Here is an 11,597-nt window from a genome sequence, read left to right as displayed (position 1 = left end):
AGAGCTCACACCTCCTAGGGAAGCACCATGCTTTCAATGAAGAACCACATACCGTCTTTACAACTCTCATCTTCAATAAAGTATGGCTGCTAAGGATGTAGAGAATGGGAGGGACAGTTGTGGTATGATATTCTTGTCATCTGTTCCTGAGCTGGGATTTATGTCTCGGGTTTTGGTTTTCCACATAAGCTTAGTGCTTCTGTAGCTCCCATCTGAGAGGGAAAGTAAAATTGCACACAGATGCACACCTGTGCTCATCGTGTGCCTATTGTTAGCCATCTACAGGTGTTGTCTCTCTAAGAGCTCAGGATCTACGTGGATTAGAGACAGGTAATTGCACTAAAACTGCACCCATGCCATCCTGAAGTTGCCCCAGTGCCCAGCGGGATGGGGTCTCTCAGAGGAGGGATACTTGGCTGGAAGCTGTCCATTTACTTTGTGAGGACATGTGGTAGGCTTGGAGACATGACAACTCATTAATTCAACTCAGTAGGATGAGCCTGAGGCATTAGGCAGGCATCTGCAATAAACAAAGAAAAAAAAGGCATTTATGTGTGCTGTCAGCCTTTCCACTCCACAAGCTCTGTTTCCACGGGTCTAACCAGACACAGATCAAAAGTGCTCTGAAAAGCACTATGTACTCAATAACATGTACCAACTGATTTTTCTTCTCATTATCCCCTAACCAATATCACATGGGAATGTATTCGGAGAGGATGAACACTTGCTCAGTATTTCAAGTCATCTAGAGACAGCATAGAGCGTAGGAGGTGTTCATAGGTGAGGTCAAATCCTACCCTATCAGAAATAAGACACTTACGCATCCTCGGTTTGGTCCAAACACAGAGGAATGGCTGTGTTGAGTTTACTAACCCAAGAAAATGGGCACATCCATTTGAGAAATATTTTTAACAGCAAGACTCTTTTAGAGTTCTTGAATTTGGTGAGGGCCCCATTCCCAAGGCTTCGTGAGCCAGTAAGGAATTTACTATTCGCGTCCACTAAGTGCTTCAGCTGTTGAAGAGGAAAACGAAGAGATCTGAAAACGCTCTCTCCCATTTCCTTGCCAAGTAATGTGAGGGCCTCCTTCCATTCTAGTGGTCCTGACCCTGTATGGTGATGTGAGAGCTCAAACTGGCCCGAAACCTTAGAAGGCGATTGAACCCTTGAGCACAGTTGACCCCACGCCCTGTGTGAGGCCTCTGTGGAAAGCCTGGAGTGTTACCAGGAAGGGAGCCCTGACTTGGCGAGCATGCCGTGTCTACCTAGGCTTGGGGTGAAGCATGACATTAAACCTTAATAGATACCGTGGGATGCTCTGCCACATTCCAGGGTATTGTCTTTGAAAAATGTATAATGGCATGCAAAATCTGTTCATGATACAGCATTACATGAAAAGCAACTTATAAAAATGCACATAAAATATTACCCTGATTTGGTATTTAAATTCACATATATAAATATTCATGGAGTTTATGAAGTACGTGAGGGTATATACAAATATAAAAGGAAAACAACAGAATATAGCAGTAGCTGTACCCAACGGTGGGATTTTACAGGTGAACCTAATTTCTTCCACAGTCTCTGTATCTCCGACATCGGCTACGTATACTCCTACTATAATTAGGGTGGGGAAATAATTTCCTCTCTCATTCAGTTAGCATAAATTAGCTCCGGAGAAGGCCTCTGAATGGTGGCCAGTTAATATATCAGTCCTGGTCCAGATATGCCTCTTGTCGGAGGTGTTCTGCTTCTTTCTAAATACCAAAGATCGTGAGTAGGCAATGACATGTATTTCTATAAACTAGTGGAGTCGTTCCTAGGTGGTACTTGGGAAGATTAACTATAGGTAAAGATGTCAATGGGATCTGTGAATATGCCCAGAATATTCTCAGTTATTTTTGCCTCTGGACGTGGGTGAAGCAAGTTGCAGATAAAACTTATCCCAGCTCTTAAAACACAAGGACTCAAGCAAAATGGAGACAAAGAGAACTACAGCTTCTGTCAGAAGCCATACTGACAAGACCGAAGACGCCTTCCTGCATCCTGAGGCCACCATGTCACTGGCATTTGCTCGGCACGTGTTCACCGTGTCTTTCCGTGGGAGAAAAGATGAAATGAAGGGATGGCCCAGTCATCCACCGTGGACTTATTTTGATCCTAAGATGCAAGTTCCCTTATCTTAGGGACTTACTGTAGCTTCCTCTTCCTCGTTGGGGACCAACGGTACCGTACACTAAGTCCCTAGACTTGCAAAGCTGAAGGAGACTGGTACTGCTCAAGGCACTCAGTCAACCAGGGGGTCAGAGCTACAGAGGGAAAATCATGACAACCGCCATACAGTGGCAGAATTATGCCCGAGGGCTGAGAGGCTACAAGAAAGAGATCCAAACTTAGCCTGGGAGGAAAGGCAAGGAGATACAGAGAGAGCCTTGAGGAGCGCGTGGCTGGAGGGTGTCTACAAAGATGAGCAGTAACTCATCGGGGACAGAGGACAGATGAGCAAAGGGTGCATGCTGAGTAACAAGATCAGCCATTCTGGAACAGTTTTGAGGAGGTGGTTGTTGAAACGAAGGGTTTTACAGTATCAGGAATTGACCCTAGGGACTCATGCATGCTGGACAGGGTCTCTATCACAGCTTCGTTTTACTTTGAAACAGGGCCACACTGGTTGCCTACTCTGGCCTAAATTCACTCTCTAGCCCAGGCAGGCCTTATATCTGCAATCCCCCTGCCTCAGCCTCTTGATTAACTAGGACTGCAGGCCTGCACCCTCCAGGCCCAGCTGAAATATTATTTTCTAAGATGACACCAGTCCTTGGTCATTGCCCCTTGAAGCACTAACCATTGGGCCTTGGAATGCTGTGTTCCTGTTTGGCGTGGCTATCACTGTACACATGTCCATGTGGGTGCCTGCCATCTTTTACTCATTGACTCTGTCAGTAACTAACTGGGCGGAAGACTGATGGTGGTGTCTTCCCTGAGAATCCAGGCACTCCTAGGATAGAAGGAGACCAAAAGACCACTGGAATCTCACCCTCTTCAGTTTTTAGAGCTATTTTTATTATTTTTATGCACATGAGTGTTTGCCTCCATGTAGGTCTGTGCACCATGTGTGCCTGAGGAGGTGGTAATGCCTCCATGTGGGTGCTGTGAACAGAACCTGGGTCCTTAGCAACAACAGGTGCTCTTAACTGTCTAGCCAACTATCCAGCCCCTCACACCCACTTCTCAGTCTGTCTCTACGGTGAATGTGATAAGAAGCTCAGCCCTGATGTATTTAGTCCATGCAGAAAACCTGAGAGTTCTACTTATGGCCTCTATCACTGGAGCGCACGGATACAGCTGACCTGAAGCTAGTTGTGACACTTGGGTTTCTCTGCCCTTGCTCCCAGGTGCAGACACAGTTCTGATCCCTGCTGTCAGTTCTGAACCTCTTCCCGGTGGCAGGGAGCCTTGTGCTGATTCAGGAAGTGCTCTTGTTAAGGAATAGCCAGGCCTAGGTCTGTGGCTCCCAGGGCTATGGCACCAACACATTGTTCTGTGATTCCAGTCGTGAAAATGTGGCCACTGTTTTTCTAGTAGTGATGTGAGGTCTGAATGGTCGGTGGCTAAAGGTTGGCTTCCCTGCCTGCCTAGGGCCCTTCTCTGGGGGGTCCTTCCCACCGCAGCTCACTTCCGTCCTTGTCCCGTTTACCTGATGGCGTGGATGCTGGCAGCATTCCTTATCAGCACGTTGTCAGGGATGGGCTAAGCAAAGTGACCCCTGCGATGACTGAGTGAGTGTATGGCCACACCTCATGCTTTATTCTATATAAGATTCAAGAGCCCCCATCAATAGATACTCTACAGGGACACACAAATGTGAACTAGGCTAGAAGCCACGCCAAAGTTCTGGAACATCACAGTTCTAGTACCAATTGACAGCACAGAGCTCTCAGTGGTTTTCAGGGCTGAACCAAAGATTGCCCTCTGACCTTCTGGAGGTCAAGGTAAACGACACGATTTCTCTAAAAGGAGCGTAGACCTCCCTCCTCACAAACAAATGAGACTGAAGTCGGAAAAGACATCCTTCTCCTGGTCCCCATGAACAATCTTTCCCCTCGTACCCATTCTCCACTAGCAGCTATACGATGGGGGGGGCAATAAATGTGGGAGTCAGGACACCAGCAGACTCATGCAAGAACATGGAGCAGGTCATCCAAGTTACACAAAACACTGGCTGGCCAGAAGTCATTCTTGATTTGAATTTGACACTGCCACTTGGTAAACGTGTAAACCTAGCCAATTTTATCAAGTCATTGATCCTGAGTTATTCTTCATATATGAAAGGGAGGTGATAATTTATTCTATATAAGATATATAAGACAGTCCAGAGTAGTGGTTCTCAAACTTTCTAACACTGTGACCTTTAATACAGTTCCCCATGTTGTGGTGACCCCCCCACCAACTATAAAATTATTTTTGTTGCTAGTTCATGATTGTAATTTTGCTACCCCTATGAATTGTAATGTAAATATCTGATATGCAGGATATCTGATATGTGACCTCTGTGGAAGGATCCTTCAACTCCAAAGGGGTCAGATCCATAGGTTGAGAACCTCTGGTCCAGAGCCTGGTCCCTGGGACACGACACAGTCCTGTGGCAATGGCTGAGAAGTTCTAGATGAGGAGGAGGCTCCATTGACATGGAGGAAATACAGTTCAGTCCTAGCTCATCAGTGATCAGACTTGATGCTAAGCTCCAACCCCACACAATGGTGAGGGCAGACTGAGAGTGTCCACAGGTGAGGGTCCCCAGTGGGACATTTTTGCAGTGGGGCCTGACAGAAGTTAGACCATAGATGATTTGACTCTTTTGTACCTAAAGAAGAGTCTTGGAGGTTTCTGACTAGAGAAAGTACTAGGTATTTTAAAATTCAACCGAGCAGATGTTAGAATTCAAATCCAATGTGAGAACTGAAGACTCTAGACAAGATTCATGACCAAGTAGATGGCCAGCCTGCTGGTCCATGGAGGTAAGCCAGTCTAACACCTGCACATGCGTCCTGGACCGTGCTGGAAAATCGTTCCCAGTCCTCCCAGCCAAAGAAGGAAGGAGAGGCAGAGAATGCCCACGGGGAAACATGAAGGATGAATAGGATGAGTGCAAGCATCAAACTAGAAAAATGTCACAATTGAAAAATTACTCATCTTCGTTTAGATGAAGTTCAGAACACAAAAAAATGTTTAAGAAAAGTCATCCACAGTGGGGGTTTAGTTCAGCGACAGAGTACTTGCCTGGCAGATGCGAGGCCCTAGGTTTGATCCTCAGCCCTTGCAGATGGAGAAGAGGAAGAGGACAAGGACAGAGGAGAGAGAGTGGGAGAGGGGGGTCATCCACAAGCTCAACAGTCATGATCGCTAATGTTAATGCTCCAAGATAAACCTGGGTTTTATGCATATATTTCTACATATTTCTAAAGAAAGGATCCCACTCTATAGGCCAGGCTGTCCTAGAACTTGGGATGTTCATGCCCCTGCTTCCTGAGCACTCAGGATTACAGGTGTGCACCAACATGTCTAACTTTTGCTTGGCCTATTAACCAGCTCTTTCCAATGACTCTATTTTCATCTTTTCTTTTTTTTTCCTAGACAGGGTTTCTCAGTGTAGCCCTGGCTGTCCTGAAGCTCACTCTGTAGACCATGCTGGCCTCAAACTCACAGAGATCCACCTACCTCTGCCTCCCAAGTACTGCGAATAAAGATGTGTGCCACCCCCATCTGGCATCGATTTTCCTCTTAAATGACTACCCAGAATCCCACTTTGTGAGATTTTTATACATTGTAATGAGTGCTCTCAGACACAATGTCATCGAAACCTTGAGCCTAACAGATTGTCAGGCTAAGTGGAGAATCCCTAGAGAGCATGTACTAACATGTTCCATTCCCTGGGGCCCAGGACTTTTCCTGGGGGAAGGCAGACAGCCCACAGTCTATGATGCAGATTTGCTACAATCAAACTGAAGGATGTGCCAGGCCAGCCTCAGGACTAGGGCGCAGGGTGCATCTCTTCATGGTCCCCCTTTGTTGCTGAGAAGCTTGGTGGAACCATTGCCTCCTCCATCACTGAATGAGCATCTTATGGACACTATTGGTTGTGTCTACAGGCCAGGGAGCAGGGGCATGCCCACAACAAGCTCAGTAAATATCCTGATGATGTTAAAACTTCACCCCTGGCTGTCTGGAAGAGTCCACAGTAAATGCCAGTGACCTCCACATCTCCACTTTGCAAAAGAGAAGTAAGTTTGCATATGTTAGGTACCATTAGACTCCATCCTTGAGATAGGATGGCCCCTTAAGTTCCTCATTAACTAGAGATCCTTAGGGAAGAGGAAATGGAAGGTGAGATTTTTTTTATATGTTCTCCCATTTTACTGCACTGAATTGGGACTCTCTGTCCCAAATATATATATATTTGCGCTATAATTCATGTAGAGCACTTTGCATGGTACCTGGCACAGAGCAAATAATAAATATTGGTAGGTATTGTCATTGGGTTCAATACTGTTGTTAGTGCCTCTCAATATGATCCAGTAAGGTAGGTGGCTATGTAAGATAAGAAAACTGAAGGTCTCGGTAAGCTGTTTCTAATAGTTACCCCTACAATCACACCAAATCAGCCATGCCCATGTGTGTTTCACTGGTCTATGTAAGGCAGAAAACACAAGAAAGCCACTTGCCATGTGTCTCTAGAGATCTATGGTGGACAGGTAAGCTGGAGGTTGCGCCCACAGCCTTGAACATGCCAGATAAGCATCCTACCACTGAGCCGCATCCTCAGCCCCAGGTGACTGTCCTTGCATAAGCCACGCAATGCAGGGAGGAGCCTGGGTCGCAACCAGGCAGCCTTTGAGTTGGGAAGTAACAAATATAAACCTAAATGAATTCCCGTGAATACCCACAGGAGGCAATAACCCAAGATGAGGAGAGCCCGGCCATGCTGACTCCAAAGGTCCGAAGCATTTGACAGGGCTGGACCCTCGACTGCAACTTCCTGGTAGTCAGGGCTGGGGTGGGATGAATCCAGCCTGGGGCTCCCATGCCAAGCACTGTCCACCACAGCTCAGAGGCTGGAGGCTCCACTTTCCACACCGCGGAGCCAGGGAAGGCTCAGCCAGCCTGCCTCCGCTATTTATGCTGTTCCGTTATAGGTGGTGTACAGAGCACCACATGAGCTGGGGGCAGAAAACAACACCTGCTTCGTTAGCCTTTGCGATGCTGTTAAGTCCACGATTCAGGCTGGACCCCGAGGTTCTGCTCTTTGCTCCCCAGTATCTGGGGTCTTGGTTGGGCCAGCTCGAATGGTTACAGTTATTGCTCAGCTTATAATCTTCCTAGGCCCTGGGGTTCCCCCATGTCCTGTGTGCCCCCTCAAGTCCTATACCTAGGGGCTCGGCTGGGAACTGTGTGGTGCCTGGACTGATCCGGCCCCGCTCCTTATCAGGCGGCACCTTCCCCTGGTCCACTCGGCATCCGGGCATAGTGGCCTCAGGGTGGTCAGACGTCACACAGTCCTAACTCCCAAAGCGAATGCTGCCCGGGCAGAGGCTACAAGACTCCTCCCAGTCTGTCTAACAATAAAACTGCCTTTACATTACTCATGGTAATTAACCTATTAATATAATGAATATCCTTAATGTATAATTAAGTCCTACTACAATATGGCTTTCTGTTTTGTCCCAACAGTGTCCAGCTCTTATAAAGAAAAAAAAATTCTCTTTCCATTGTCCATCGTGGGGATGACACAGGAGAAGCAGGCAGAATGATCCTGCAAAAAAATACATTGGAACATGCGGGCATTGAGGGTGTGGGTCCATGTACAGCATCTGCCTGCCCAGGGCCCTGGGTTCCACCCCTGGGGAGAGCTGGGGGCGGGGGAGGGAGGAGAGAGGGAGGACGGAGTAAACGTATGTCCTCAGGTCGTCCTCCCTGACAGCATCCGTTCCCTGCTGGGTCTGGTACGTTGAGACAGACAGTGAAGGTCTCAGTGCCTACAGCCCCTCTTTCTCATCCAGCATCCATATTTCAAACATCAAGGCCACAAGAAAGACAGAAAGGTAACAATAGCTAATTCTTCACTGACTCACAAAAGAACATTCTAAATCATCCTTTAAAAGATGGGGGTCAGTGGAGGCACACAACTTTAATCCCAGCACTCAGGAGGCAGAGGCAGGTAGATCTCTGAGTCTGAGGGCAGCCTGGTCTACGGAGAGAGTTCAAGGACAACCAGGGCTACACAGAGAAACCCTGTCATCCCCCCCCCCAAAAAAAAAGAAAAAGAAAAAAAAGCAAGACACCTGCCATCCCAGCACTGGAGAGGCTGAGGCAGGATGACTGTCACAAGTTCAAAGCCAGTTGGGGGTTGGATGGTCTGGTCTCCCAGTCGGTCATTTAAAAGGGCAAAACATCTGTTTAGCATGCATAAGCTTTTGGCTTCCCATCGTAACCCACGGTAACCACATGGAAGTCCCAGCTGCTCACATGAGTGGTCCTGGCTTCCACGTGAAGATGCTGTCATCTTACACAGCTCTCACATGGAAGAACTTGTCTGAGGCTGATGGTGAAGGAATTGCACCTACGTGCTTGCTCAGATTCTCACCAGCCCCCGAACACAAGTGTCTGCTACAGACACTTTCCGCAGGAAGGCTGAACAAAGCCAAGAACGGCAATGCGCTCCTTAGCTCCTGACACTAAGGATGTCAGGAGGCCCATCAGTCCTCCACGACCCCCGCCAGTGCTGAGGCAAAGCCGACAAGGACTTTGTGACGCGTGCCGAGTGTAGGCAGAGGCAAGGGCTCAGCCCTCTTTGTGCAGTGATGGTCAGAGCTGCCTCCTTGTCCTCCTCCACTAATTGTTGCTGTGCTGCTAATTTACTCGGCTGACTCATTCGCGGAGGCAAACGCGGCTTAGCTCTCTGTACTTCAGGGAAGAGTGTGACCTGGCTGTGCAAGGGACAGTATCTCAGCATCAAATGTCCACTTGCTAGGTGCTCAGAGACTGACTCACCCTCTGTCAAACCAGCCCCTCGAGATCATAGGCGTTGCCCCACTTGGTTCAAAGACCATGGCCTTGACCTAAAACCTGGTTGGTCTTAGTTGGTGAGTCTCTTCCCCATGGCCTTGGAAGGCCTTGGAAGGCCACGTCATCCCTCCTCACTGAGTTCTAGGCCACCCCACTGAGTACCAAAAACAACAACAGCCCCAACGCTTCTCCCAGCCTGCTGAGAAGGCATGGAGGACTCGGAATGAGACCAGCAAGACAAAGCGTGCTACCTGCAAATTTGAAAAGCCACACAGAAACACCGTGGGGACAATCAGAGAGTGAGAAGTTTGAGACAGATGGTGGCTGCTCTCCACTGCTGCAGGCTGAGAACATTCCCAGGCTCGGGGTGTGGCTTAACGTAGAGCCGTTGCTAAGCATGCATGAGCCTGCAGGTTCAGTCCCCGCGCACATTCTGTGTGGACCGGTAGGCATCCACTTCTATGGCACAGCCTGACCTCCCTCCTGTGAGTGGCTAATGTCATGCTGTCCCTGTGAAAGATGGTGAAGGGGGAAAGCTTCACGTGGGAGAAAAAGCAGAAATCAAAAGAAGTTTGTGAAGAAGGGAGGGCAGAGACCACCCTGAGAGAACCGGTCCAAGACAAGACACATACCTCACAGGAGAGGTTTGGTGTGGCGTCCCAGCCCGACAGGTTCTCATGTCTCTTGGTGATTTGATGATAAAATATAGAGTGAACCCTTGGGGAGTGCAGAAATCCTTAAGAAACAGATAATTGGCTCCGTGTGAGCGGTGTTTGCATGCTCGCTGCTGCTGCTGCTGAGAGACGCCACACCAGAATGACTAATACTTCTCCCTGGCCTAAATTAGATTTTGATTGTGTTGTGTATATATCCACCGAATCACAGATGTTGGAGGGGGAAAAAAAGACCCAAACTTCTCCGGAACACCTCCTGTGGAGCGTGTGGGACCGTCTGCGCAGGCGTGACACCACTACTAACCCCTTCCCACCCCCATGCGCACAGAAGTCACCCCTATGGGAGCTCCACCTGGAGAGCACCTGGGGCTGGCGGGCTGCATAGGGAGCTGTACATAGAGGATTAATGAAGGAGACCCCGCAGCGTGGCTCCACACTGATGCTCCCTTGGTGGCCAATGCCCAGGGAGTCACTGCAGCTGCAGGGAGAGTGAGCAGTTGCAGGTCCTCCCTAGCTCGTGGCCTACACTGGCCCTCAGCCATTCATGCTGGTCCACTAGTAGTAAATGCTTTGTTTGCTTCTCTTGCAGAATTTAGCCTATGAAATCATCCTAACCCTGGGACAGGCATTTGAGGTCGCTTACCAGCTAGCCCTACAAGCGAGAAAGGGGGGACATTCTTCCACGCTTCCGGAAAGCTTTGAAAACAAGCCCTCCAAACCCATCCCCAAGCCCCGCGTTAGCATCCGCAAGTCAGTGGTAAGTAGTAGAGAAAGGCGTCTCTAAGCCTGCGGCCAGAGGGGTGGGGGTTGCAAACAGGGCCCGGTTTGCAGTAGGGGAGGCCTTTAGAATCCAGCCTGCCCTCCCCTGTCCTTTCCCTTGGTCTCCTGTTGGCATGTGACCATCATCCTTATCTTGGTTCCTGCAGTCTCAGAGAATCCTCTCCCCGACCCAAAGGTACCAGAGAGAAAAATCCCATTTTTGCTGCCACCTGCAGCAGCCGCAGCCTCGGGAGGGCAGAATACTGGCTGCCTCTTCTGTTTATGGTATGGCTTCCCAAAAGGTCTAGAAAATTCTGGGGGCAGCTTTCTGTGAGGCCTCGCCTGCCATCCTAACCAGGTCAGGCCTCTGCCCCTCCAGAGAGGTTTGCAGAGGCTCAGGGTGACGATGCTCTGGTACCCTCCTGGCAAACGCCAGATGCCCCCAGCTTCTGTGTCTTTCGAGAGGCCAAGGCATCATCCTTGCGATGCCTGGGCCACATCCTGTGTGCCTTCCCTCTGGACAGCTGAAGCTCCTTGCAGCCTAGTCACTGCTAGAAGGTGACACCCCTCCTCCCTGTCATCTACCTCCCTCCAGGAACTTCCTCCCTTCCCTCCCTCCCACAGGCTCTGCAGACATCCTGTCCCAACAGGCTGGTATGACTACAAAGCGGCCGCCTCTGGTAGTAGCAACACCCCAGAGCTGGAAGGCGCCCAACCAGCTTCCCATCTGCTTTCTGCTCCAGCTACCTACCATCCTGCATCCTAGAGTCTCTGGGATTGGCACCGGGCAGGCCCCCAGAATGCATTGCCCCCCTCACCCTGCAATCTTTCCATCTGCCAAATTCTCCTCCCAGCAGCCCTCAGCCTCTGTGTCATGCGGAAATAGACATTTTTAACCTCCCAAAAGAGGTTCCTTCCTTTGGTGACGATGTGGCTACTGTTCTGGGGCCCCTCTCCTGTCTTGGGTAACTTCTGCACCCGCGGGGATGACCCCTCAGCTGACTGGTCATCACCAAGGGCTGTCCCTCTCAGATCCCACACTGCACTGCTACCCCTGACCTTCCTGCCTCAGCACCACTCCAGCCCATGCTCCCAGCTCGC

The 11,597-nt window shown here is 49.4% G+C and overlaps 1 protein-coding gene across 12 annotated transcripts in view; it reads left to right on the top strand.

Annotated features, from left to right (window-relative positions):
- Anks1b (ankyrin repeat and sterile alpha motif domain containing 1B) overlaps nucleotides 1–11,597 on the top strand; it is a 760,073-nt gene that overhangs the window by 742,681 nt on the left and 5,795 nt on the right. For 10 of the 12 annotated variants that reach the window (XM_013350332.2, XM_013350331.2, XM_026784589.1 and 7 more), the window contains one exon: nucleotides 10,327–10,494. In XM_013350332.2, the coding sequence (XP_013205786.2) occupies nucleotides 10,327–10,494 (168 nt within the window). Of the gene's footprint in view, nucleotides 1–10,326; nucleotides 10,495–11,120; nucleotides 11,398–11,597 lie in introns of those variants that run through there. The other 2 variants (XM_013350335.2, XM_026784590.1) reach the window with 1 other exon arrangement.

This window comes from Microtus ochrogaster, chromosome 24 (assembly GCF_000317375.1).
Source record: "Microtus ochrogaster isolate Prairie Vole_2 chromosome 24, MicOch1.0, whole genome shotgun sequence".
NCBI lineage: Eukaryota > Metazoa > Chordata > Mammalia > Rodentia > Cricetidae > Microtus > Microtus ochrogaster.
Note: the sequence above shows the minus strand (reverse complement) of the source record. Positions and strands in the feature narration are given on the sequence as shown.